General features: G+C 34.3%; 1 protein-coding gene across 1 annotated transcript in view; it reads left to right on the forward strand.

Annotated features, from left to right (window-relative positions):
- LOC136969414 (potassium voltage-gated channel subfamily H member 6-like) overlaps window positions 1–8,661 on the forward strand; it is an 88,545-nt gene extending 79,884 nt beyond the window's left edge. Inside the window, exons 13-18 of the mRNA XM_067263559.1 lie at window positions 29–277; window positions 3,840–3,905; window positions 4,421–4,555; window positions 5,901–6,222; window positions 8,195–8,525; window positions 8,620–8,661. Coding sequence (XP_067119660.1) covers window positions 29–277; window positions 3,840–3,905; window positions 4,421–4,555; window positions 5,901–6,222; window positions 8,195–8,525; window positions 8,620–8,661 — 1,145 coding nt within the window. The remainder of the gene's footprint in view (window positions 1–28; window positions 278–3,839; window positions 3,906–4,420; window positions 4,556–5,900; window positions 6,223–8,194; window positions 8,526–8,619) is intronic.
- Window positions 8,662–27,656: the final 18,995 nt, after the last annotated feature.

Genomic DNA, 27,656 nt, shown 5'->3' on the forward strand with positions numbered 1-27,656 from the left:
GTTTTATTTTTATTTTTTGCATTTCTAGAGGATCCTAGAATACACGCTTATCAATATCCACGTCCAAGAAGGAAAAGAAGAAGAATAAAAGTACCTTCTACAGATGTTAGCCCCGGTTTCAGTGAAGACGAAGATGACGAAAGGAGGTGTAGTGGTACAGGTATATTAGAATTTTCGCCAGATAAAGCTGGCAGAGACGTCACACCAGCCAATTTAGAATTTGGAAGCCGCGTAGAAGATAAATTACAAACAACAGGTCCTCTACAATCACTCACAGGTATTGTTCTTTCCTGTATAATCTATACATATATAGACCTTTAACATAGTAAAGTGAGGATGCTGTTAGGGAAATTTAAGGCGAGCGGATTAAAAGTAATATTTTTACACTCCTCTAAGCTTTCTGCATGATAAATGTCTCTCTCTAGAAGCTCCAGATGTGTGAATTAATACCTAAACACCCTTAGGAAGGTCTGAACGTGTTTTCTAAACATGTATTGACAATGGATAACACGGTTAAATTTCTCAACACAAAGTCGATATTCACTTCAATATATTATTTATTCGGCCAGATATAATAATTCTCCTTGTCAAAAATACAAGATGGATTAAGAAACTCTCAGAGATTGATAGGGAACATCAATAAAGAATGGCATTACTTAACCAAGGATTGGGAATGATTTATGAAAGCCATCTTTGACAGGAAACCCCTAAATTGAGACATGTAACAAGACTTCGTTTTCCTACAAATTGATACAATTAATAAGTTTAATAATTAGTGCAGGACTTAATGATGTTTTAAATGTTACTATACAAAGCGTGTAAGTGATACATGCGTAATTATGGAATGCACTATGGCTTCATTACTTATGGCCTTCTGCACTAATTTGCATTTGGAGTTAATGACTCCAAACTCTTGTTTGTCTATTGTTATTAGAAATTAAAAACTCTTAGTTTAAATGTTGCAAAGTATTGTTCTTGAAGTAAAGTGTTTTACTCAAAGTGAGTAAACACTTCTACTTTATAAAACTCTCACAGTATGGTTCTTACTCATTTAAATAGTTTATAAAGCAGAAACAAAGGAGGAAACAACTTTTACAAGAAACAAAATTAAAAAATTGATTCACCAGTTTGAAAAGTAATCTAAAATCTTATATGAAATTTCAAGAAAAAGGAAGAAATTTTCAAAAAATTTGAAAGTGATAGCAGATATCTGGCTGCTGATATCACAAAAGATTTTTATTGGAATATTTTTAGAGATTAACTCTCCTTTTTATAGAAAACACAAAGAAAAAATATGCAAAAAAAGAAATTATTTTCATAAATTATTTTTGAACGACATTTCATTTTGGGAAATTTAGAATGAATTTTTAGAAAAAAAATAACAAATTCAAGTCTAGAAGACATAATTAATCATATAAATCTCACCAAATCTGAGAAATTAACAGAAGAAAACAAAACCCAAATAATCTAAATCAATAAAAAGCTTACTAAAAACTCAAATTTGGAGTAAAATTTCCTTACAAATCAAGTTTATTATTCATCACACACATCAAAGAATGCTATAAATACTTGAATCTTTTTAAAATGAAATAGTTATTAAGTGCATTACAGATAATATCAGATAATTAGTCGGAGTGGACGTGAACATAATCAATAATGCACAAGCAGCTACATGGCCAGAACAGTTCTAGTCATCTGATAAGTTCTATCAATAGATGCAAGGTTACCTACTACGGTATGTATCGTGTAGAGAGTAACCATTACTGGCATAAATTATAAATTTGATGAAAGTAATTGCTTATATAATCTTGATGGAGGGAGAATTACATAAGTATATATGTTTAAACCCATTTCCAAAGGTCATATAGAAGCATATATTTCATATGAAAGTATCCATCGTCGACATAAGATACGAATTAAATTGCTTGCCAGATTTTGTTAAAGAGGAATTACAAAAGTATATAAGTTTATAGCCCGAAAAAGGCATAATTTTCATCATTAGAGTTGTATTAAAGTGAACAATAATATATGAGAGTGTATATATTATGCAGAAAGTGCCAATTATCTGCATAAGACATGAGTTCCATCAAGATAATTGCTTACAAAATCCACATAGAAGAGAAGAAATTACACAAGTTCATACACTTATAATCACATCAAGCAGTGTCAAAGGTCATGCTTTCATCATTACAATAGTACAAAGTAGAAATTAATGTATGGAATGATCTATATGAAGTATATATTATATAGAAAGGTATCTATTACTGGTATAATAAACATAAATTTGGTTAAAGTGCTGCCTATAAAATGCAGTGAAAGAAGTAAGGTATATACTTATAGTCACCCGAAGAAGAAGAGGTATAATTTTCATCATTAGAGGGGCAACAAAATGGCGATTTTCTTAAAGAAAGTCTATAAAATGTCGAACGAACGAATGCAAACAATTGGAGAATTGACTTTCGGAAGGCTGAAAGTATTTGAGTTATTAACATCACCGCCTTTTTTTAAAATTCCAAATTGGAATATCAATAGAATTAATTAAAGTTCCGAAAGGCAGAGAGGAAATATTCAGATAATTTTAGAAAAAAACAAAAGAAATTTAATTTTTTCATCACAAAATTTTTATGAGAATTAAATTCTTTTTTAAAAAAGAGGATTAAATTAAAATTTAAATAAGTCGAAATTAAATTAAACGAGTTTAGAAAACTAAAGGTGCATTTCTTCAGCCAGTTAAAAGGTTGTTAGAAGAATGAAAATTGCAAAAAATAAGTCTCGAATTCTCTTTTTTAATATAAAAATTTCACTTTTCTTAATTCTAAAAATTCCTTCCCCTTAAAATCAATTAAATTAATAAGATACTTAATTTTAACAGCTTTAAACCAGATTGAGAAATTCTATCCAAACATTTTCTAATTTAAATGTCACTTAAGTCTATTTTCTTCAGTAAATTATTAAAATTAAAGCTTTTATGATTATTATTATCCTTTTTTTTTCATATTATAAATTCTTTAAAATTGAATTTTACCTTATTTTTAACCAATATTTTGCTATAATTTCATTTTAATCTTCCTTTTTTTATGCAATATCTATAATTATAAACCAAGCTTGTTTCCTTTAATAACACTAATTCCTAATTACATATATTAAATTAATATAAATATTTTAATTATTAATAAAAAAAGGAAAATGTTAAATTCTTATTTATTAAGCAACACATTTTGCACAGTTTCATTTCTTTCACAGTTAAGTCACATTCACTAGTAATTTCATTGCTTTTTTTACACTTTTTCTCAATGTAAATCTGCATATAACGTGCAAGAACATCATTAAAATTAACTGCTAAGCTGGTTTTAAGGCAGTTTCTTAGTAAATTTAATGATTGAAGAACTATGTTTTTTAATTAGTGTTTAGTTTTTAAGGATTGTAAGCCATTAATTTCTGCTTGTTAGACAATGCTACGGCTAAATTAACATGCAGTATTGAGCATATTCGACCATTAAATCAATAAAGAAACTGTAATAGTACATTAAAAGCATGCTGAAGGGTTCAGATAGATGCAACTTGAAGAAACTATTATGCTGCTTAAGCTGAAATCCAGTAGTTAAAAAGGTGCCATAGACTTTATAATATAGTTCTACAGAGCCTAAAATTCCCTAAAAATGCTAAAATCTTGGCATACCTAAGCTTAAAATCAGAGAAACTTAAGCAAAAAGACTATCAGACAAGCAAAAAGATTTTTTTTACACACCCACACAGATATTTAAGTAAAATCTTATAAAGTATATTACTTTTTGAGGGTTTGTAACAGGCTAAATTTGGTCTTTAATAACGATTAACAGGATTTTTCAACAGTTTAAAACGAAGTTTATCAGATCTGAAAATGTCCAAAACTGAAGTGAGAACTGGTAAGCTTATCCTATTTGTGTTTGTGCTTTATATATGTATGTTATTTTGCATGATTTTGCATATTTTGTTAGTTTTAGTTAATTAAAAAACAAGCTTGGAGTTTTGTGATTATTTTGCAGAAAACATTAAAAAAAAAAAATAGTAGTGAATATTTTTGTAAGATTTTCAGTGGATGAAAATCTTACAACAGTAGTTTTAGTGAAGAATTGTATTAATAATTCAACACTTCTATTCAATTTCAGGGAGTTGATGGATCTGCCATTTTTTTTTTCCTTCTTTAAGTTAATAAAATATTCATATAAGACTATAAATTTTTTAAATAATAAATTTTTAAATATTTTTCTGGATTTTTTTTTTCTTAAAATTTTAATTTTTCAGAAGTGCAAACTCTCTTCAAAATTTCAAAAAAAAAGTAAACCAATTTAGACTAGTTACAAGAAAAAAAATGCGCAATTATTCATGTTTTTTACGTGTGTTTAGTGTTCTAATTAATGCTAAATGTGCTTTTTTGTAGGTGCTTTAACTACAATAACTAATGTGACGACGGCCATCGCTGGTCCTTTAATAGAAAAGGAAGAAAAGGAAGAGACTCATTCACCGTCCTGCGAACTTAAGGAACGTACACCGTTGTTAGATTCGGTGGAACCAAGTACGTTACTTATTACGCCACATTACGGAGTGGCTTCGAAGTCCCGTTACTCCCATACATTCAAATTGGGATCGTCAATGACAGCATAAAAGAGCATCCTGTAGCGTTCAGGATACGATCCTGTTCATCAATTTGAAATAGCGGGACTTCGTGGCCCTCCTAGATACGTAATTTCTTATAAAGAAATGCTTACAACAAAGTAGATATTTCCACGTAAAAAAATATACAAAAATTGTATTCGATTAGAATAGCAATTTTTTTTTATTTTGCTCGACTTCTAAGCACGTTTATGCCCATTGAAATAGAACACTTCAAAATGTATAGTATAGTATAGTTTAGTGGGAGACACGAAAACACTTACAATAATACTAGTAATAATAAATAGGGACTAGAACGATGATAAGACTCAAATTTTTCATCATAAAAAGTATTTCTGTGTTACAAATACAGCGAAATTTACACTTAAAGAAATATAAAGTACACCCCGATTAGCTGGTCTTTCGCCTTATCCGCTGCTAAGCTTTTTTCTGTGTTAGGAATTTTCAAAAATGGTTCGACTGAAAATTCTGAGCACAAGTATTTTACTCAGCTTCCAATTTCCTTTTTATTTATAAAGAGATATTCACTGGGAAACGTTTTATTAATGGCGTTAATATACGCGATTTAAATAACTTGTATGCTTCATATCTTTACCTACCCCACTCCAAACCTCTAAGTTTCACCCCTTCTTAACTTAAGCTCGAGCAATTTTGTGTCTTGAGTTGGGTCAATAAATATACATTTTAATTCCGTAGAGATTGGCTAGGGTGACAAAAACAATGGCCTACCTCCTAAAAGACCCCGGCAACACACCTAGTAATTTTTTAAATAGTCTAACGTTGAACGTCACTGGTAACTCGTTTGCACTTGAACATTTTTTGAAAACGATTGTTGACAGTGTTCAATCGTTCTCGACCACTGTATTTCATATATGCCCAATTAAATAAGGAAATTTATGTTCCTTCTAGATTTAAATTTTATCATTTAAGTTTAGCAGTATTTGTCAAGACACTAAGGATAGACAATTGTGAATTTTCTCACACTAGAAAATCGAAATCTCATCATCTTAGCCGCCATGTTTGATAATATGACGTCGACGTTTCGGTACATCTTATTTGCTTCGTTATACAAACGACCGCTCCGATTAACTACTGTTACCAGCTTATTTTTATAATGGGAGGTTTTAAAATTTAAGCGTATACTTTTGTTAAACGGACGACGCCATTTGCTTTTGTATTTATATCGATTCTTTTCGGTATATAAAGATTCATTTATCAATTTATAATTAATTATTTTTATTTTCTAGTATCGGGTGCCGGTTCGCCCGTATCTGTCAAAGAGAGTGCGAGTCCTAAAAAGAGCGAACCGGTATCGAGTTCTGTGTCACATCCAGTGACTGAAGGTCAAAGGTCTAGGTCAGGTCCAAGTCGTTTTACCTCCACCACTAGCAGTTCTGCGGTCAGGACATCCAGCAGTGGAGGTCCAAAGTCCAGTTCCAGTATGACCATCCCTTTGTCAGTTAGTTCTAGTAATGTGGCCAGTCCAGGTGAAGACGCTTCTTTCCACCCGCCTTATTCTGAAAGACAAGATCCTTACTCGGTCGAAGCTAGGATTGATAGTCTCAGCAGGTAAGTCCTCCTCTTATCCTTTTGCAAATTATGTGAAAAACTTAAAGGGGAAGTCGATTCGGATCATCGAACTGACAAAACTGGCACGCCACTTCCTGATCATTCTTACTCTAGTTTCCTCCTCTTAGCTCGACTACGGCATTCATTTTATTCCAAAATTCCTCATGAAGGAAATTTAGGTTTCTCTGAAACAGATACTTTCTTCGGGTTTTCAACCCAAAATCACTATTTAGTTATTGTGTAAGCCACAGGTAGCCTCGATATAAGGGACTTATTCGTTACATCGAGTAAATGCATCAATAGGATGCAATGAATATTTCGATTCAAAGTGCCAAACGATGATAATACCTGTCGTTATTTGGAAACGACGTGCAGAATAAAGCATTGCGAAAACTCTTATAAATATGTTTAAATTTCCATTTTCTTGTCGATTTACGTTCATAAGAATTCAAAATACATCCCTATTTCTTATTGGCAATGGGAATATAACCGAGAAAACATTAGAATATCCTCACTTGTTTGTTTTGCAATTGACGTAGATAAAATATAAGTGAGATTTCATCACGTTCCACATCTAAACCGAATAGTATTTTTAAAAATGGCGTTAATCTCGGGGAATGTTTCTTCGAATGTAAAATTATCAGAACAACAATTTCTCTTCTGGAAATCCCATATTACGGACGAAATACTTCCTCTGTCTTGTCAACCAGAAGAAAAAAAGTATCACACGACAAGCATTTTATCAAGACTTAAGAAACAGAAATCCGGAGACAGGATTTCTGTTTATTACTAAATCAATAAAATTCCAATATAATAGACTCTAAACTGCAAGGATTTTCGCGGAAAGCGAGTCTCCACACGGACAGATTTTCTGCTGCAATACTTGATTTGTCATTTTAAAAAAACCATATTTCTTTCGCTGCTTTTCGATTGGCAGATAATCGAGTGACGAAAACACGAAATTTTTTAACTGATGCAATTTGTCTTTACACCGTCTGATTACACGCGCATTTTAATATTCTCGTGTTCTTCCAGACGTCATCGCAAGCGATGGCCATTGGAAGTTAACGCGGAGACACTCTAAAAACACTTATAATGCCTCAGCGATTTATTCTATTTATTGTTTGTTATAAATAAGTAATTTGCATACTTCTTCTAAATTTAGGGAAATGATGTGGAAAGGAAATGTTTGCTCATTAACAGTAAGAAAGAGTAATTTGGCCTAAAAAGGTGGACTTAATTCTACTAGTGTAAGGTTTTTGAATTATGTGGCGTTTATATTGGAAGCCCTTTGTAGAATTAATATTGCAAACCAGATTTGCCTCATAAGAAATTGTAAGTTCCAAGACTAGAGGAAATCAACGTTACGAAATTTCGGCATTTAATAATTTTTTTTCGGAGATTAAATAAACAATTAGAGTCCGTTCGCTCGCTCGATATTTTAGAATCTGGGAGATGACCTTGACCTAATTTTCGGGTCGAGGGATCGTTACATTTTAAATAGGAACGAATTTTCTCTCCCCACTACCGGTTTTTGCATAAAACAACTGTCGAACCTACTGGGAGGAGGAATATTATACCGAGAAACGACACGTGACTAATGCGAAGTCAGTAAATTAATTCCCCGTTAACCGAGAATTTTGATCGAAGATTTTTGTTTATTCGCTACATGGTCATTTCCAACGAGTTCGAGGTGTGAGGTGGTGCCTCGTATAATATTTCACAATTTCAATTGTTGAAAATAAATAACCGGAAAATTAAATGGAATTCTTCGTGGCCATTGGCCAATTCGGCACGTGTTAAGCGAGAAAAGCGATTTCATTGGCGGATTTGTTTGTTGTGGAGTGTATTGCCGGCATCCCGTTGGGGAGTGATTAGTAGTACTTCCGGCATAATTTTTGCCCTTTACACACGCGGCTGGACGTGTAATTTAGCCATTTCGGTCAGTATTAATAAGTTTAATAATTTGCAGGCAGATAGAAAATATAGAAAACCGACTGACGGCGGATTCTTCACGCATCATGCAAGTGTTGAGTCAACTTGTTCGAAAGCCCCACCAACCCTCTTTCCCCTTATGCTCTCATTTGCCAATGGACTCCGACGTCGGTCCCGTCTCTCGACGGGCATCTGCCTTTCTGACTCGGTACCCGACCACGGCCTGGGTTGTCGGTACAATCACGTCCGCGGCAGACGGTGTCAGACCGCGCCTGTACCGCCGGGCCATCGGTCTGCAGGGTGCACCCCTAAGTTCCGAAGGAAGTACTTTCAGATCCCGCTTCCAGGAGTTTGGATATATAACGGAGGTAAGAAGGAACGTGCGCCGCCCTTTTCCACCCACCAGGTAAGCACCCAGTTTTACTGAAATCCAAAAAACCAAACTATTTTGTGATGTTGTAGGAGGGACCAGGTACGCAGAGGGGATTACACGTTTTTCCTTAAGAGAAAACTAACAGACCTTGAAATTATCCTTCCTCACTCGACTACAGTCCCTCCAACGCCCCTTGACCGAACATCCCCACGATCCTCTACGTCCAAGCATGTCCCAACCCGCAGATCTTTCACAGGTACCACCACCGAAATTATCTACTGTTAGAAATGACTAATTCCGACATTATATGGCTACTGATTGCACTCGCAAATGAGGAGTGTTTGGGACTCAATGGACCAAATTCATGAAAAGAAACCAATGAAGTCGAGCATTTTGTATTGTTTGGGATTAGGACATGGCAGGGAAGAAGAGGGACGTGCCACGATGTAGAGGTGCCGCTAAGGCTCCCGTTTAAGGAGCGGTTTTGGTGTGTGTTGTGTGTGTGTTAATGTTCGGCGGCGAATTATGTTTTCCGCGTTGGAACGGTATGAGTGTGAGCGAGTGTCTGGTGTGTTGTGACTAGGGCTGGAGGCAACGCGGAGTACCCATCAGCCGAGGGGCAGAAGAGCAGAGGTGATGAAGTAATTGAGTGCGAGTTTGTACCGAGAGACGTGCGCTGTCACCAAGACGAAGGATTCGGAGCGAGAAGAGAGGCTCTCTGTCCGCCATGGGTGGCGACGGGGAAGCGTCGTGCGACTAAGAGGGACGGACATCTGCTCGCTCTCGCTCGCGCGTGCTCGAGAGAGAGGAACGAGCAAAAGCGTCTCGACGGAGAGACTTCGCAGCGTTGATGTTTAATCAATGAGAGCGAGTGGGTGCGTTGGGTGGCCCCCTGCATTTATTTTTATATACAATACCGATGGAAGAATACATGACGACTCGGGCATTCTCAATTAAAATGCACGTGTGTTGTGTGTTTGCGTGAAGTCAAGTGTTCCGGAGTAGTGTTGAAGGGGAAGAGGAGAGAGAAACAGAGATTGGATGAATTGTTACATTCCAAAAACAATTATTTTTTCCAGTTGGTTTTGTATGCCGATGTGTTTAGATCCTTTCCCTACGCGTTAACTGTGAGCGTAAAAAATGAGATCATGAGGAGTTTTTTTTAATGATTTGCGAATGGCTAATAAGGAACATTGCAGCTGGGATTGTTGTTATGCACATGTTATGTATAAGTGTCAAATTTTACTTTGTTGAGGACAATATGCGTGTACGATCGATTTTTCTAGCTTGTAGATAGAGGTCCAGCACGGCGTTCGTGAACCATATATATGTATGTATACAGGTATAGTATATATGTTATGATACTACACTTACATATATACAGTCGTTTGTATCGGTTTTAATGTCTTGGAAAGTCCAACTGTATCTTGATCTTCAAGGAAAACAAAAGACCGTCAGGAGAAAAAATATTAAAAAATATATTGTGAATGCTTTAAAAAACACACAAAAAAAGAAAGTTTTGTTCTTGCTTCTTGTCAGAATTCTAGCTCTTTTTGTTTCACTGTGTACATTGCATAGTTGTTTATAAGTTATTGTTTCTTGTCCTTCTTTGCTTATCACAGTCGAACCTATCAGCGACTTCGAAACCAGGCATGTCAAAATATTATTTAGTATAGCTATATATTATTATATTGTGTTGTACGAGGGCGCTGAACACGTTGGAGTGGCTTATGTGCCATACTTGTGACTGCGTCATTGAGTTACTCAGAGGAGATTGAACAAAAACCAAAATATGCACACCAAAAAGGTTTAAAAAAATATATATATATAGAAAAAAATTATTTAAAAAAAGCTATTATAAATGAATTAGGTATCAATATGTATATACTTGTATGTGGGTACATGTACGGATATAGGCTACATCTGTGTTATGCTATGTCACATGTCTCCCCACAAAAAAAACAATAAAGTGTTCAGTAGAGTTTAGAGCTTCTGGATTTTGCAAAAATAAAAAGATAAAAAATTTGATGCTGAAAATTTTCCTTTTCTGGCCAATCAAGAGAAACCTGGTTTTTTAAAAGAGAGCGAATTTCACACATTAGGGAAAAGCAAGAAAATAATAATTATCATAAAGCAAAACAGAAATTTCTAGCCATTGCATAGGGGAAAACCAACTAATAAGTAGAACCTTGTTTCTGAAATTACTGAATGTTGCATACATAATTTTTGTTACTAAAACCTCCAGCAAAACAGCATAAATATGTGCTTACAATTGAAAAACTTACTGAGAATATAATAATAATATTCCTGCAAGAAATTTATATTTGATGTATTTATTCCGAAGACATCTTATGCCATTGTGATTAAGTGTATATAATGTATACTAAATCTCTTTTACTATTTTTGCAGATTATTTACTTTACAGTCTAAAGCGAAATAATGTCAAACTGTATTTCTATTACTCCTTTTATTACGTTATCCCGTTTAATGTTTTTCGAAGGGAGGATTTGGTGGCCCTCGGACCTTTAAGGATTTCTCAGATCTAGCCACAACATTGTTGACTGGTTTAATGGGCGCCCTGGTCGTTTTTCTCGTTGGTTGTTCCAAAGGTCTTTCTTCGGTGGATAGAACTTTTATAAAAAAGAAGAAGGACCAATAATTAACATTCCTTATTACATACTCCTTATTGATTAAGCACTGAACTTGAAATTAATCTGCCTTAGCGTTTTAGTACAAATGTGAGAGGCGTAAGCATCTTCCGTGAGTTCCTTGACGTTACGCTTTTTATAGTCGAATTTTGCGGGGACGGCGCTACTCCCGCTGCCGTGGTGCTAGTTATAAACAGAAGGGATTTTATAGCACATAATGGATTCAAAAAGACCCCCAAAATAAAGTGAGACGTCTCTCGTTTCTCTTGGGCCTTGCATAATATAACTATATAAATTTAATATTAAATATGTTATTTATCAATTTCCATCGTTACTTGGGTGTAGTCTAAACAAACAAGAGAGGTAAATCTACCTGGTATCCTTACCTTGTCTTCTGCCTTTTTTTCTGTTTAGCTTTTGGCCTTAAGAATTAAAAAATAATTACAAGAATAAAAAAATATCTGTGGAAAATTTTTCTTGCAATATGTAGTTTTAACAAACACAGCACTTTCTATAATGACATGTACATAGAATTTTCGGGAAAACGATTTTTATACAATTGGTTAGTATATTTCTATTTTACACAGTTTTTTGTACAAGATATAGTACTTACTCTTAGAGCTAGAGCATTATGAAAATAATAATATAATAAACACCATCCTGACTCATACTTTGCCTATTTATCGGGATTCTTGACTATGTGTAATTTGGTTTAGTTTGTATGCGAGATTTGCTATGTTAACGTCTGGATTAACTATTTATTTATTTAATATGTGAAACGGGTTATGTATATACACTAAAATGTTACTACGCAATGCTTGCTTGCTTTTCGTGCTTACGCTGCTTCAGTACAATAGATTTTCTTCTGCGCACTGTGCTTTTAGACATTTTAACACAGCAAACATCTAAGCCTTCTGGTGTGAGACTTTGTTTGGAGTATGTGTAAGCTTTCCGACACATAGATAATAAACAACGCTCACTGAGCGAACCCACTGGAACCGAGAACATGACGGAAGTTCTCCCCCCATGATTAAATGCCTTATATATTTTAATGAACAAGGAATTCCATTTTTTTGAATTAGAGACTTTTATTCAGGACTAATGGATTTCCTGTTCTTCTCAAAAACTTATCTGTTTAATTGAAGCTATAAATTGCTTTATTTGAGTCAAAAAACAGTTGAAAACACAATGTCCTAGTTAATATTGACCAGTACAAATTTTGCAGGGAAGGCAATGAATTGTCAAGAAATGCTGTTTGTCTCATCTCTGAAAGCTAACAAAGGTTGTTTATTGCTTGGGTTTAATAAAGAGTTCCCTTAGCAAGGCGCAATCAGAGTTTCTTTTTCTATTAATGAACATCAGGGTGGTGGTGCACGTTTCATTTGTTTTCTCTGAAACATTCTTACAAGTTAGTAATAGTGCATCATGCTGTTCGAAGGGTTAAAGGAGCAATGACACAATTTTCCAAAATAATATTTTAATATCGTCAGGGGACGAACAATTAAACTGAATTTTTTTTTAACCCATTTATTCTACTTAATACCAACTTGCTAAACAGCACACCTTTTGATCAATTTCTTGGCTCGATTTAGGAGTCTATTCATTTAAGTTTATCTTTAGTCCACCTAACTAGAGCCTACTTCTTCAATTACGCTCTCTCTCGCAGCCTTTTTTCGGGTTCGGTCAGTTTAATGAAATAGTTCTTGTTGTTGCCGATTTTTGGTTCTCATAACAGAAGCCTTTTAAAAACTTCCTGAAAATTCAGTCCGTTCACCAATTTTGCCTGATCTTAAATAGTAGCTTTCACACAACTGTTTCGAGCGTCAAGATATATTCATTGCATAACATAGTGGTAGGAATCTTTTTTCAATTTGTCACTTGCTTTCCACGCCACTCACAGTCTTATTTAGAACACTTGCCAGTCATTAACAAGATCTAGCTATTTCAATTTCTCTTTACGGTAGCTTCGTGATTAATTGGAAATGTGAATATATATTCTGCAACATTAATGTAGAAGACTATCACGAGAAATTAAAAAGTTTACCTTTTTGGGATAAAGCTAATCTATACAACATAGATAGTCAGTAATGGTAGACATTGTTCGAATGGAATAGTTGATCACTTATATCATGATGCGATATCTTAACTGGTACTACACACAAAGATTTCAGATTACATTCTATATATTTTACAATTACTTTTCTGTTATTTACCCAAGTTAAAGTATGTATTTAATGAATTTTTTAATGCTTTCAAATTTATTAGTATTTTCAATAGAAATAATATTAACAATCAGAATATTCACTGTAAGGTTAATTTTTAAATTCTAATTCTAGAGTACAAATGTATTATATTTAGTCTGTTAACTTTAGATATCATTTCAGTATGTCTAGAAAGGAGAAATGATGGCAAGAACAAGGAAAACAAAAGGAAAATGAAATAAAGTAAGAGACTACGCCAAGCAAACCTATATTTGTGACCAAGTTTTGGATTATTATTTATTTATGGAGGAGGTCACTAAGTTTTCTTAGTAACATTAATTATTATTTTTATTGCTAGATGTTTTGCACAAACAACTGCCAACTTTCCATAATAGGAAGCAGTAGTCAATAATGAAAGTAGTAGTGTATTTTTTGACTTTAGGTAAACACTTTAATTAAATTACTTATTATTTTTTCGAGGCTGTTGTTTACTGTGTGTGTGTGAAAATGAATACAACAATTGTGACTAAGTATTATTCTTATCATTTCAATTTATATTTTTTTAGAATAAGAGAGATAGAAGCAACAAAAATAATTTACTTTTGCCTTAACTTTACCAGTACCTTTATTATAGTTACACTTAAGGAAAGAAGGTAAGCAATTACTACTAAGTCGATGATTTGAGTGTAGTATTAAGGTTTGTTTGAAATTTCTCTCTTTTTTTATTGTAATAAAATTGTACTTAGGACTAACTACACTTACTGGCCAATGGACATTAGAAACTTATAGCTGCAAATTACATCTACTTATGTTGGCCACAACAACACCTTGAGTCTGTGAGGTTACCCCTGTTTCGGTAAAGCTCTACTACGAATGCTGTTGGTCAGTATGGTACATAAGTTTACAAAAAATGGAAAAAGTCAAAGGACTTGATGGGTTTTCAACAACAAGTGATTGTGGTAGCCTTCTCGCAGAGCCATTGATATCAAGAAACTGTAGAGCATGACTGGTTTCTCAAAGATGACAATATCCCTGAGGTTTCCAGTCAGAGGTGAAAAATAACCCAAAGTCTATTGTCTAAAGATGAGGTAACTGTAGGCTCAAACAGATTTTCAGGAATGCGACAGGACATTTTTGTCTGAAAAAGCTAGTTTGCAAAAAAAAAGTACATTCCTCTCTGCAGCAACTGACAGAGAATTTAAACGAACTCCTTGTCCTGACAGTGGCGTGCTTAGGCGGGTGATGGTAGGTGGCAGTCGCACGGAGCCGGAATACGATGGGCCCGTGGGGGCCCAAATCACGTGAAGAAAAATGACTCCAAAAAATTTTTTCGTGGGCCACAATCTGGATTTCGAACCGGGCCACGAATCCTATAGTTTGGTCGGGCAAGGTGGGTGCTATTGATGCAGGAATTGAATACCACTGATCTGAGAAAACCGGCAAGTTCATCTTACAATGTGGTAACAAAAGCACCTTGATTGGACCATCTTGCTAGGAGTTTGGCAAAAAGTAATGTGGTTTACGATTGAATTCACAGCTTAACCTTACTCTGTTATCATGGTTAGTTAGACAGAGGTTTTTTGGGAGGTAGCCATTGAAGTCCAATATATGGTACCTACTCTGCCTCATTAAACCACTGAAGGTTTCTGAGGCTGGCGAGTGCTTCTCCGCTCTATCCGGTTTTGACAAGGGATGTTCTCGCCTGTGGCGCTTTCAGCGTACCTAGGTCTGGCGTCTGAAGTTCTTCTCTGGAAGATTCAGGTTGACTACCTCATACAACGACTTAACAAACCGCCACTCGGCATACGATCTATATCGATCGATTCCAAGCTTTAATCACCTTTCCCGGCTGCACGCGACTCTCTTTACACTCTTTCTCCTCTTGGATACGTGACACAACGGCATCTCTTCCATCTTTAGCGATCCGATACACTAGGCATATCTGTCTATTCGCGTCATCGCCAGCCCACAAATGGCAGATCCTCCGCATCAACAGTCGGTTCGTTCCACCATTCTGGCACACCGAGACCAGATCTTCAACCGCCCCTCAACGTCATCACTATGCCGACCTCGGACCTCTAGCGATTGCACCAGATGCTGCACGGCAACATTTCTGCCATTCACTCCGTCAAACATCCTCCCATCAAACATAAAGGCAAGTCTCTAAACCGTGAAATTTCGCCCAGGTGGTTATTCGCTCTAAATTAGCGGAAGCTTCCCCAAAGCTATTAACAGCCATCCTCATGCTCAGAAATCGCCACCTCGACCATAATAACGAGTAATGAGTTGTAATTCGAGCTAAGGTGGTCCAAAAAATATTAACTTTGGACACGTGTTTCTATCCGAGTGGCAGCACTGCTTGGCTAGTAAGATATCCTTTTATGTCGAGACTGCTTTCTCACTTCCTGCCGGCACGAGGTTCTTCTTCCGTCTCCACCATGGGCTTTGGGGCAGGCCCGTGACAGTGGAGAACTACCCAACCTAAAAAACTCTGCGATTTACCACAGTCGTCACAACACGGGCACAGAGTCGACAAAATGCACTATCTTTGTCCTCTATTTTCGTTTAAGGAGTTGAAGATATCTAGTGTTATAGTTCACCAATGTACGAGCCTCACTAGAGTGCTCAATGTTAGATAAGCTACACTCACTCCTTGCGTGCATTTTCTCTATATTATTTTATACTATATTTCGGCCACAAATTGTGATATTCAAAAGCCACATAAATTGCTCTGTCAGATAGCAATCTACTGGCAGATGAAAATGTTACCTGTTATAAAGATGCAAAGATTATAATTGAATCAGAATTACGTCTACTCTTTAAAAACTACTTTGGCAAAACGAACTTAATATTTTTACAAAATGTCTCTCGCACATTCGAATCTCATGATGCATCTAATTTTACGAATTAATCAATGATCTTCCTCGGCATCTGTATTGATAGCTATCAGAATGTTTGCTTCAATTACGTTTCGAGAAACATTTTAGATGTTTATCCCCTAAATTCTCGTCCTCGTGGAATTTTAATTGTTGCTACAAAGATGCACTCTTTGTTTATCTCTTAATGTATTACCCACCTATAACTACAATACTGCCAGATATGAATTTATATTTGCAAACTAACTTATTTTACAACTTTTATTGTCGTTATTTTAAGATTGCGAGTGGGAGTAGGGACTTGCCTGCACCAATATAATTTACTACATATGGACTTCTAATACCATTTGCATGGTTATGTTTAATCCAGGTTTTGCTAGAAAATCAGCAAACGATGGGGGTTGGAAGTCATTGCATCTTAAACTGACAATAAAAACTTATGAGTCTACTCTCGGGTAACGTTGCTCAAAATTTGCTGACCCTCTATTTTAAACTTAGTATACATAATTCCCAAGTCGCGAGGCGATTCCCAAGACCAGTACAAAGCAGTGAATATTATGTTAAGGTAAAAAGTCGTAGTTTTATTAGCAGTATTTAGATAAAAGTGTGTAGTTTAATATTCCAAATTAAAGAATAGCTAATTGTATAGATTTAATTAGTAAAAATGAGATGCAACTAGAGTGATACAAGAAACTAAAGATATTTAACAATTTAAATTGAACAATGGGCAGTACTTACAACAGATATATATTAAAAATTGGAACTGAATCTATCTCGCGATTGAGACATTACACAGATATTTTTTTTCAAAGGTGAGATTCCTAATAGATAGATTTATTGATTCTTAAAAAAAAATCAATAAATATCTAATAGTTAGTGCTTATTTCTTTTTTTTACAGATCACTTAAATCATTTTGTTACTGCTGATTATTGGAAAATTTAGTTTACGAGGTCTTTTTTGAATTCCTATATTCTTGTTGCAGTTTATTATTTTATAAGAATAGAAGTCTAATTAATGAACTAAAGTTTAACATTTACAGAAATTTAAAAAACAAATTTCAACAAGGTATAATTTTTCTCAATGTAATTATTCGCTTCATAACAATGTAATTGTCGAATCAATTAATTTATTTATTACATAAGCTTGTCCTTTTGGAAAATATATCGTGTTTACCTAAGACTTCTTGTGTTTTATGTTCTTCCCTTGTTCGATAATAAAATTACCTTTTCACTGTAAGCATTATCTATCAATTTCAGAAAATATATTTGGTTTATTGTCTTGACATTTAGGATACTGTCCTCACGTTTATACATTATTGCGGACTTTATGATATTATTTAATTCGTCTACACATTCTCTTCACTGATATTTTTCATGTTTTTAGTTAACTACATTAACTATTTGATATGAGATTTATAATTACTCATTTAGTTTGGATCAAGTAACATTATAATTTTATCTTACGAACGTATCTCTGACATTGAAGTACAACTGAGATCTTTACCTATTTCTCGAAAAACGCAAATGTTTATTTAGTTTAAATTTTATTGCATTAAGTGAAAATAGCATTAGAAACACTAAACTTCCGATATTTTAGATTGTTTATTGAATCGTTGTAACACTAATATACAGTTATAATTAAGTAGTTAAATGGATTTTCAAAGTAGGAGTTAATAATTTCATACATTTATAAAACTCACTAACTGGTTTTGGTATTTAAAAAGAAATCCAAATTGCCTTTTCTGTATAGGACAAACAAAAAATCGAACATTGTTCTTTATGGCCCCCCCTTTTTTGTATTTTTATGAAAATGAGCATCTGCCAAAGTTCTATTTTTTTTTCTTCTCATTTGAGGCCAGATGAGCTTTTCTAATTCTAATAATTATCGTTATTTGTCGGATTTTAGATATTTCTTGCTACCAAAAAAACACGAATTAATTTATTTTTTGTTTGGCAAGATACACGGGCATCGTGCAAACTAGCCGGCGCCCAGAATCAAATGTATCTGCATTGAGAAATCAATCAATTTTTAATCACTAGAATGCCAAGAGTAATGTTAGGGGAAATTAGATAGATGCATCCAAATTAGAGCCTAATATGATCACTGACGAGTATGTTCAATTTATTTTATTTCAAAAGTTACCAAGGGTATAGGTTCTAATATTTTTCAATAAAAGTTTTGGGTAAAGAATTTATGAATTTTTTGTATTCATTAATTATGTTCAGGAATATTTTTACTGTAAGTATCTATGAAATATAGGTTGTGAGAAAGGTCTGGAAAAAAATTTATTTAAGTTTCCTCATTGTTACTCTTAAAAGAGAACCAGGTATTGAATCATGCTTGCTGTATAACGAAGATCCACCTACATAACTAATAGACAATAAGGTTAAAGAGAGTAAATGGGACTATTTAGTGGGTTCTAATTTTAGTTATGGACTGACTTTAAAGGGATCATGGTTACAATCTAAAAATGTTTATAAGTTTGATATTGTTATCATTAATACTTTTGTGTTTGTGTGACCATGTCTAATTATCGATGGCACTGCTTATTGTTCAGATATGGTTCTTACTAGTGTCTACTAATACAAAATTTTGTTTTCAATACAAAAGCATTATCTTGTTATTGTCGTTATAACAGTATTGAGGTTATACTTATACGAATAAAATATAAGAAGAAACTAGTAAATCTGTCTCCACTTCTTCGTGATTCTTATATACCCTAGTCAAATTGTCTTGTGGGCTAGATAAAGTGCCATTAATTTAGATTAACAATATTTGGCAATATAAGATCAGCGGAAAAAAATTTTACAGTTATCTCTTTCATATTCTTCAAAAGTGTATTTAAATAAGTCGAAAGATTTAATTCCAGATTGTAATCTTGGCAACAAAATGGCAATATTCTGCTTGCTATTTGAGTTAATTAAAATAACGGAATTTGGCTTATGCAGCTTAAATTTTAGCAAAAAATAATTCTTTTAGATGTTTGGTTTATTTATAAACAGAGTTACATGTTTAATTACAAGTGTACCTTTCCATTTCGAGTTGTTAAAACGTTAGCCTAAATTTTAAGATTTATTTTATATTTTGTAATGATAATTTCGAAAATTTGTTTTTGTCGTAACCGTGTCTTCTTTTTCTTGGTTTTGTTTTTTGGGTGTCACTATTATGGTGGAATTTTATTAGACATCTTGGCAGAATTTATCTTATTTAATGCACATAGTTCTTTACAGAGACAGCGTTTAGGGCTTTCGCCTTCTTCAGTGTATATAGCTTATGTATGTACTGTAAAAGTAGCATAAAACAGACTCTGAAGAGGGCTGACGAGCCAAAACGCTCTCTATTAAAGACTATGGATTAAATGGATGGATTTGCCATGTGTCTTAAATTACAAGTGTTTTTTCGACACAACCATAAAAACTAAGCTTATTTTGCAAAATATCAAGTTCAACATTGGGTGCTTTTGTAGATTTTAATAGCATTCGTAGAAGGATAAAGGGATTTATTTCTCTTTGTTCGGATTTGCAGGTTGCCAAATGGAAAAAATTTCTCTCAACCATTAAGTATTTTATTTACTGATTTTTTTAGAAAAAATCCTTTAGCCTTTGTTAAGTATCACATTTATATTCGTACTTCTTATGAAATTCTATTCCTTTTTTTGATTTTAATTTAGATTTTTACAAAATACACATTCATGTTAGGAAACTCATGTATGAACGACTCGGTTTTGATAAACATAGATATCACATATAAACATGTACCGCTCCGATTATTAACGTAACTATATTCGGGTGGAGAGAAGTATTGTACAGCTTGTGACTTACTTGTACGTTGAGATTTTCGCAAGAATCTCGTGAGTATTTTACATTAAATTAGTTTATTTAACAACTTTAAGAGTATGAGAATTAACACTTTATGCATAGTTTCAAATAGGTAGTGCATTTTTAAATACCGGAGAAGTTTGACAAAGTTTGTTTTCTCTCTTTTAGACGGATTCTTTTGTTCTTAATTCGTTGTTTACCTGTATGTTCGTTTAATGACACAGTTATATTGCTGCAGGATATAAAGAGAAAATTTTTTAATTATAGCGACTGTAGATTAGAATACTTAATCTATTTCGGAAAGCAAAAATAGAAGGAATTTAATTATCAACTCTATACATTCAGATCTCTGAACAATATTCATTATAATCTAAGGCATAGCCAACAATAAATTTATCTGGTATTTCAAAGCCCACGTCTGAATAAATAGACCCTGAAGAAATATATTTTTAAAATTAAATAACTGCAGAATACCAATACCAAACTTACAGTCTGGCTGAAAGCCACTACTTAGAGGTGTCCTTTTTATCAACAAACTGAAAACAGAAAATTAATTAATATTTATTACAAAGGTTAGCATAATGAAACAAAATAATTGTGATACCTTTTTCTAATTTTATATTAATTACCTACTATTACTCAACTTGATGTAGTTAAATAGAATAAGTTTTCCTGTAATACTGATGGTTTCTTCACTATGTTAAGTAAGGATAGGTCCTATAATGACCTTGGCTGTAGTGCGCGATTGCTTGTAATATTAGGCCATTGTTTCTCACAGAAATGACAATTATTCCCAAATTTTGACATACACTCAAACCTGTTTTTGTGCGATTTTTTTTTGTGCGATATACCAATTTAATTGAAATTCATATACCTCACAAAAAAAAAATTACACAAAAACAGGTTTGAATGTACGAGATTATGACATTTACATGTTTTTTTTTGACGACAAAAAAGCTTGGGACTAGTTAATGTCTGCTTAAAATATAGTGCCAACAAATGCGAGAATCTTGAAAACATAAATAAGTAGATTTGATGCAATTTATGGTCTTTTTTGTCATACTTTCTTGGGGATGCATTGCACAATTTAACTTTTGCCTTGAGCCATATCAATTGGGCGGCTGAAAATTAGTCAATGCTTTTGATTGATGCTATATCCAGCTAGCTCTCTAAGAACGAGCAGTGTCTTCGCATATTTTCTTTCGTGTCTATGATTCTGAATCTTTTTTTCAAACTCACAAAGCGCATTCAAAAGGCTACTATAATCGACGACAGAAGTGAAAAACACGTTCAAGGAATCAGGTGTGTTAATCAGCGAAATCACTTTTCCTTTTTTAGTGTTCTATCTGACATGGCATCTGATTGAGCCATGTTGTATTTGGCACCATAATAAACAAAAGACACTTTATCTCAATCTTTGTGTCTTTGTAATTCCATTAATTACATTAGGTCAAAGTGTTGCCATACCAAACAACAGTATCTTTCTCGGGGACAGTAGATTGCGGAGTAACTGTTGTCTCTACCCGATGTAAGTTTCAATTTCTCATGTTGACAATTGGCCAGCAAGTGTGCATTCTTTGTCTTCCTGGATCGTTTCCAAGAAGCACTCACCTCTTGATTAATTCATTTCAGGGCACATTTGTTGAAAAGTTTATGTTTTGTCTGTGATTTTATGGGAGGACTAAAGTAAGCTACTGATAACACGCTGATGTATGTAATGAAAAGTTGTAAATTTATCAAGTACATTTTGCTCTTTGAATGGGCATTGTTTTCTTGTGGGCTCAGTAACTGGGTTTGTATCCATTACTCATTTTATAGGATTGTAAATTGAAACTTGGAAGATTGTTTTGAGAAATAAGGTTTTAATGCAGTTGGGCTTTCTTCTCTTGATTGTCTTCTTGCTGCATAATCAATGAAATACTCAGAAGCTTAGTTTTGCACACAAACAAAAACGGGACCTCATTTGCGTCATTGTTCACAGAGCTTTTCACAGCATGATCGCCAAATGGGATGCTCACTTTCCAAGGGGAGGCACAGAAGGGACAAGGAGAACAAACATTGTCTCTTCCATATACATTAACTCATTCAAAAGTTGTTTGAGGAGGCTTAGTAAATGATTTCCAAGGAAAGGATGCATACTCAAATGATGATACAGGGGCAAGACAGTCCTTTCACATATTTGAACATGTGACATATTGGGGAGATTTGTGACCAATATTGGACTGATTGTTCACGTGACATCTAGATGATGTTGCAGTAGAATTCATTAGTAGGACGTATGTGCAAAATACTTGGGCTATTGTAAGAACTGAGGTCGAGCTGTAGTTTTTTTATTTTTTCTTTTTGTTTTCGTTATGAGTATTTTTATCTTTGGGGCTGTATGATTTTTGTTTGAGGGCAAAAGTTTCCCACTTCCCCTAGAGATAAACAATTAAATAAAAAAAAAAAAAACGCACTTACGTCACGAGAGCGTAAAAACAAAACGCGCATTGCCGCGCCGATTCGGAAGCGATGGACGATCGATTGGAAAAGGGGAGTCCCGAATACGCTAGAAAGTAGAATTACTAACCGACTTAAAGAATCTCAAGGATGGAACTACTTACTATTAAATATTTTGTAAAAGTCTTTAGTAAATTGTAACACTCACTGCCCAGATAAAATTAAAGTATTTGTTAGACAGTAAGTATGTAAATGAGGGGGTGGTTTCAGCCAACAAAGTGTAACGTCACCGTACCACTATAAACCCGTCAGCGAATTCGCGCGGCAACACGAGCGAGGGTGAGCTTCTCACACTGATTTACGGGGGGGGAGAAGGGCCGATGTACTTATCGAGAGAGGATGTACAGATGATTCAGATTGGAAGGGGATAGAAAAGTATCGATAGAAGACAATTGAGAAGGATGTCGGATAGGTGGAAGTTTGCGGATAGATGTATTCTAGTTTGACATTGTGTAAATAGTTTAAATTTGATGCTTTTGTTGTGCGAAATTGGGTTAGTTTTAATAATGATTGATTAGAGTTTTCTTTTGTTGTCAGATTCGATGGCAATGTTCCTTTGTATAGATAAATTTGTTTTGCTTATTAGTGTGTAGTATTTGTTCAGATTAAAACTTGACTTTATTTTGTACTTTGATGCATTGACTTAATAAATAGTATAGATTAAGTTCCGTAGTCGGCGAGCCGAGCTGCGCTTCATCTTTCGGCGAACCACGTAAAGTAGGCGTTTATGTCGTTAACATAGTGCATTTCGTTATTACGGTGGCACTTTCAAAGATTTAGTTCTCTACCAGGCATCCTATATGAAGATAACAAGAAAGGGCTTGCTCATTTGCTCTGAACCGTTCATTTCCGTGAGATCACCTCTGGGCTTTCCAAGAGCAATGCAGCAGGCTGCCCCCAATTCTTTCATGGCTAATGTTTCACCTGAACAATAGGCAGTAGGCAAATTCCTTCAACAAACTCTTACTGGATGGCGAAGCTGATTCATACAATTTTTCAAGCCTACTAATAAAAGGCAATAAGGTTCTGAATAGTTGGATCTTGTGAGCCGAACAAAGCAAAGTTAGAGACGACAGAATCCAAAACACAGTTACGATTCATGCTAAATCATATTTTTACTATTGCTGTCTTGTCTGTAAAGAATTGTACCAGCAGCCACTGCAATCTTTCCTAGTATGCAGAGGTGTACTATTTATCAATGAATTTGGCAGTGTTCGCATCGAAGATTTATTTTCTTCTTCACACTTCACCATGGCACCCTTTCTGGATTGGGCAGAGTATTTTAGCTCAATCCCTCTGGTGATTCTAGTTGACCTTTCACAGGCTTTGCTGTGACTTTTCCAATTTCAGGTGTTTCAAACAGGAGTGTGACACCAGTCAACTTAGGAGTGTGGTGTGTGTGTGGTAGTGGGAAATGATTTCAAGCCATGTGATGTAATGACGATCGAAGAAGAAAATTTCCATGGGACAGTCTTGTCTGGTTGTGATGAGGCTGCGTTATCAATGTTCTGGCGAGACGGAAAACTAAGAGACATTATAAAGGTAAATCGTGTCATACTGTTTAGCATAATTTTGTTAGAAAATAGTTTCCAGATCATCCAGACAGATGTATGTGCCATTGGTTAAAAGGGGAGATAGTGTCAAAAGTTTGGAAATCCTCGATTTAATAGTTCTTTCTTCGACGTAAGTCTCAAAATTATGTATTAAATCCAAAATTGTTTGAATTTTACATTTCAATTTTCTACATATTGTCACTGCACAACTTTTCATCTTTTTACTCCACTTCAACATTTATGTCACTTGCATTTTCTTTTCAAAGAGAGCGTGGAGCTAACACCCCGGGTGTGCTGACTTTCTGGTTTGTTTGTCCTTAGCAGTTCGTGCAGGAGTTTCTCCGACAACTTATTATGATCTCCTTGCACAGATTTCCGAGATAGAGAGGCCTTGCATGTATTTGTCTTGACTCTGGGACTGGTGCCATTATTTGACACCCAAATTACTGGAGATGCGATCGACCCCACGGAGCTGCTTATTGTTCACTACCAATAGGTTTGCCGGTTTCTTATTAACCCATTTATCTCCAGGGCTTAATATCATTTGACATCAGAAAAAGGTGATTTATCGGAAGTTGCAGCTTGCATTTAGGCAAAGGATGGTGAATTAAAAAATTCCTGGCCACTTAGTGATTTTGCCAAATCGAGAATAATTATAGGGGATCAGACTTTTTGTCTTACAATAACTAGTAACGACCACTAAAAATCAAAAAGGGGTGGGTGTGATGTTTGTTGTGTGTCCTTAAAATGTAGCTCCTTATAGAAGATAGATATGTATCAGTGATGTGTTGTGACTCCAGAGACCTCAAAGCTTATACATGAGATTGGAGATTCACAAATTCTTCTAAATAAATTTTTTTTGAGAAGGGTATTTAGCAGTTATTTACAAATAAATTGTTTTCCATTATTGTAATCTAAACCCTTAGTTCTATCAGACTGGCTTTACTCAGTCTTTATCTTTTAGGGCAGGGCATCAAGTATTTTCCATGCGAGCAGTATTGATTCAACAAGAGTCAGACTCATTATATGCATAATACTGAAGTATCGAAACACAAATCCGCGTGTTATTAACACATTGCTTTTTTTAGAGCCTTTAATTTTAGGATTTGATACAGGTACTACGTTTCGTGTTATGCACCGATCATCCCGTCGCGACGTTCATCCCCCTAGTGGGCACTGTGTACGCACGGGATAAGTGTTGACATTACAATCGAGGGGATAAAGGGATTGATTAACAATTCTTTTTAGCATTTGTTGTTATCTTGTAGCTTGCTGTAGGTAGCAATGAGTTCTATATCACAGTATCATTTTCCACTCAGAGGAGTCGTTTTTCGAGATTTTTTGGTCGTTTTTGTTATGAGACTCCAGAATCCCGAAAAATTTTTTTTTCTACCAGACAAATTTGTAGACAACTTCTGGCGGTATAAGTTTTCAGTCTGGACTCATTCCTGGTTGACGTTGTTTAGTGTTATGCGCATGTATAATTATGCATTAACTACATGGGGGTTTGAAATGGACGTTGTAGCCTCACTCGTATTTTTTAGTTAGATATTGAGATTTATGTATTTTTACTAATTTATTTAAAATTTCTCTCATCTAATTTAAGCCAGTTTTTATTTATATCCGTATATTGTATAGTTTTGTATATACAATTTTTGGTTTAATTATAGCAACACTTTCTTTAACTGATTTAAAGAAAGGTTTTAGCTATAATTTAAATCCAAAATTGTATAACAAAATACAAGTATAATTTATAAAACTGGGGTATAAACTATATTATAATTTTTCTAATCTAGTTAATACAATAGATCTGCATATCTTTATAAAAAATCCGTAGAGGCTCACTTCTTCAACCATGTAGTTTATGCAAATTATATATGTCCCGGCAAAAACTCCTAACAATTCAACCAGAGGGAAAGTTCGTACAATATATACTCCAATGTTTGGTCTAACGCAAATTTTGTCTTTTCACAATTTTTCTGGATTCTGGTCTCCACAATAAACGATGCCAAAGGTGCATCGATCGACCTTTTTAGAAAACTATGTACTGGTGTGATTAACCAAGTACTATAGAGTACAAGCGCGAACAACAAATGTAAAAAGATTTTATACTTTTTTATCCTCAGTCTCTGTTATGTCCAACTTACCGGTGTACAAGTGCATACTGGGGGGGAACTGTTGATGATTGGGGTATAAGGCCCGAAAGTTCCTTAGTGTTCAACTAAATTAAAGTGGGAAAAAGCCAAGTGGTTGTTATTAACCGGATTTGTTGTTTTGAGTATGTCGAAGATATACAGATCACAGGCTCTATACACAAAAATCTCCATGCAACATGAATACTGAACAATTATCACTAAAAATGATTTTAGCAAAGTTCATTTTTTCTAAATTTGCTGATTTTTCAATAGATTTTTTAGAATCGACATATTTTCAGAAAGAATCGCACAATAATTGCGTGATAACTTCCAGTGGACAGTCTACGTCAACTTAGTTCCCCTCATTGTCAAACTCCTAAAATATTGTGTTTAGGATCGATTACATCTGGAGCAGAGGGACATCTTCTTAATTAGAATCAATTGTCCTGTTAAAAAAGGAAAATAAGAATTTAATAATCCTTAACCTCTAGATTTTTTAATAAGCTCCCGGTATAGGTCTTCGAGACCGCTAATAGTTTTGCAAGGGACAGATGAACCTTCACCACAAATACTCAATAACCGTATAATTATATGCTATTTTATTAATAATATGAAAATTGATCCACTGTTTCACAAAATCGATCTGATTGTAAATTTAATACAAAGGCTGATAATTCGGTATAACTATTTTATGTGGATTATATTTCACAATCTTTCAAAACTTTTGAAGACACAATATATATAATTATAACCATTCATTTCTAAGTTTATAGATATGTTTATGGTATCATTCTAAAACCATCGATATTTATAGATATCAGTATAAACTATTAGATGCTCTTTCTTATTTTTTTAACTCTGGTATCACGTTGTTGGCCTTCTGGAAATGCCAAAATTACTATATAAGTTGAAAACTGTTCCTTTAATAGTGAAATTCACGTGTATTGACTGGAAAAAAATCCATCGTACAGTAATTATATTAATTTATTCATGTTTATTTTACACTTATATCTGTGCCTTTACTAACTCAACCACTACAATAACGATATTTTTTTAATAGAGATCTAGAATATTTATGGTCTTCACTATTACCCCTACGAAATTATTCCACATTATATTCCAAAATTCAATATGATTAAATACGCTTGACATTTTACGTCCATTCTAGTCTGTAAGAATGTGTGAAAAAGAAAATATGCATTGTCCTGTGTATTGCCCCGCTTTATTAGAATTAATTTTGTCCTGCCGATCGATGCATATTCTCGTATGCACATCAGTCCTTCTAGACTCCCGTGAGCTCCCCCTCCTAATCTTTCATTCAGCTGTCTCCATCAACCACGTCCATCCCTATATCAGCACACTCTAATACATTCACACTACATCTCGCACCCAGCT

The sequence above is a fragment of the Centruroides vittatus genome, unplaced genomic scaffold (genome assembly GCF_030686945.1).
Source record: "Centruroides vittatus isolate TY-2023 unplaced genomic scaffold, ASM3068694v2 contig_1781, whole genome shotgun sequence".
NCBI lineage: Eukaryota > Metazoa > Arthropoda > Arachnida > Scorpiones > Buthidae > Centruroides > Centruroides vittatus.